The 1,712-nt window shown below is 41.0% G+C and overlaps 1 protein-coding gene across 3 annotated transcripts in view; it reads right to left on the reverse strand.

The window, feature by feature from the left end:
- The window catches only part of tasora (transcription activation suppressor a), a 39,584-nt gene that overhangs the window by 24,448 nt on the left and 13,424 nt on the right, over nucleotides 1-1,712 (reverse strand). For 2 of the 3 annotated variants that reach the window (XM_016509949.1, XM_016509947.1), the window contains exon 14: nucleotides 521-571. The exons of the other annotated variant lie outside the window; for it this stretch is intronic. In XM_016509949.1, coding sequence (XP_016365435.1) covers nucleotides 521-571 — 51 coding nt within the window. The remainder of the gene's footprint in view (nucleotides 1-520; nucleotides 572-1,712) is intronic. 3 annotated transcript variants of the gene reach the window in all.

Raw genomic sequence — 1,712 nt, forward strand, 5'->3', positions numbered from 1 at the left:
CCCGCCCACCGATTCTACATCGCTGCCTGTTTTGCCCCGCCCACCGATTCTACATCGCTGCCTGTTTAGCCCCGCCCACCAATTCTACATCACTCTGTTTAGCCCCGCCGACCAATTCTACATCACTATCTGTTTATACCCGCCCACCGATTCTACATCCCTATCTGTTTAGACCCGCCCACCGATTCTACATCACTCTGTTTAGACCCGCCCACCGATTCTACATCGCTGCCTGTTTTGCCCCGCCCACCGATTCTACATCGCTGCCTGTTTAGCCCCGCCCACCGATTCTACATCGCTGCCGGTTTAGCCCCGCCCACCGATTCTACATGGCTGCCAGTTTAGCCCCGCCCACCGATTCAACATTGCTGCCTGTTTAGCCCCGCCCACCAATTCTACATCGCACAGTTCATGATCGCTTAAAGTCAGTTATGACAATGGCATTTTTAATTTGTTTAGTGCCTTTCATTTGTTTAGTCTTGTCCTATCACCAGCATAAAAGTCTTTTTCTCTCACCCACCTTTCCTCTCTTCACCTGCGTCTTCTCTACGTAGTCTGTTGCACGCTTTTTCTGTGAAAATCAAGCACTTCAACTAACAGCTTTTCTCAAAACAAATGGAAACTAACCCAAAAGTGACACTTCGGGAATGCCATTTGGTCAACATTAGACCATCAGAATGGCATCTACCCTTCTTGAAAACCTCTCACCCCAGACTCTACCCTTACATTTCTACACTAACCTCTCCTTCAATGTATTCGTGTCTCAAACCTGTTGCATCAAGATAATGAAATTATTTAAAGCCAAAGTAAACAAATTCTGTTCACATTAACACCCTCAAGTCTTTCCAAACCTGTATATTTTTTTTTCTTCAGAGGAATAGAAAGGCTGAATTTTTTGAGAATATTCTGGACGCTCTTTTAAATATAGTGAACAAAGTGCACTTCATGAATCACTGACAAATCTTCCCTGAAACCAAATCTCTGGAACGGACTAACACTCATATGAACACTAAAATAGTTTTCATGCATCTCGTGACCAAACATCAGTGCTGTCAACGGAACCATATCGGAGTTTTAAAACTGTTCTATTCATCACTCAAAATACATATAAAAAAACTTGGTATATAAGGCCTAATTTGGGCTATTTTGGTCATTTCTGAAGCTTGACAGACTCTGGTCGCTGTATACTTTCACACAGGTTTGGAATGACAACAGAATGTACATGTTCAAGTATTGCTTAATATTAGGGCTGCCCCCGACTAAAGATTTTATCTAATAGATGTTCATTTAATCCATTAGTCGACTAATCACACATTTATATTAATTTAATTACCTAAATATATACTCGGGGGGCCTTTAATATTACAGCCCATTTCGCACTCAAACACATGCATAAAGCTTGCTGCAAAGCACCGGCAAAAGTAATGACAAAAGTAATGTGTCGGGAAAATAGCAAGGAGATATTTATTAATAAACTAGTGTTTTCTGAGTCAGTGTGTTGTCTGCAAAGATGATGAAGCTGACGATCTCCGAAGTACAGTGAATACGTACATTTATACGCATTACATAATCAGAGAGCATTTCTTTTTAAATTTGAATTGGTTCATTTTAGGGGTGTAACGGTACACAAACATGACTGTTTTGACGTCACGGTTCGGTATGGTTTCGGTACAGCAGGAGGAAAAAAACTAAACTTTTTTTTTTTTTTTTTT

Source organism: Sinocyclocheilus rhinocerous, unplaced genomic scaffold (genome assembly GCF_001515625.1).
Source record: "Sinocyclocheilus rhinocerous isolate Xijiao unplaced genomic scaffold, SAMN03320098_v1.1 scaffold3797, whole genome shotgun sequence".
NCBI classification, from domain to species: Eukaryota; Metazoa; Chordata; class Actinopteri; order Cypriniformes; family Cyprinidae; genus Sinocyclocheilus; species Sinocyclocheilus rhinocerous.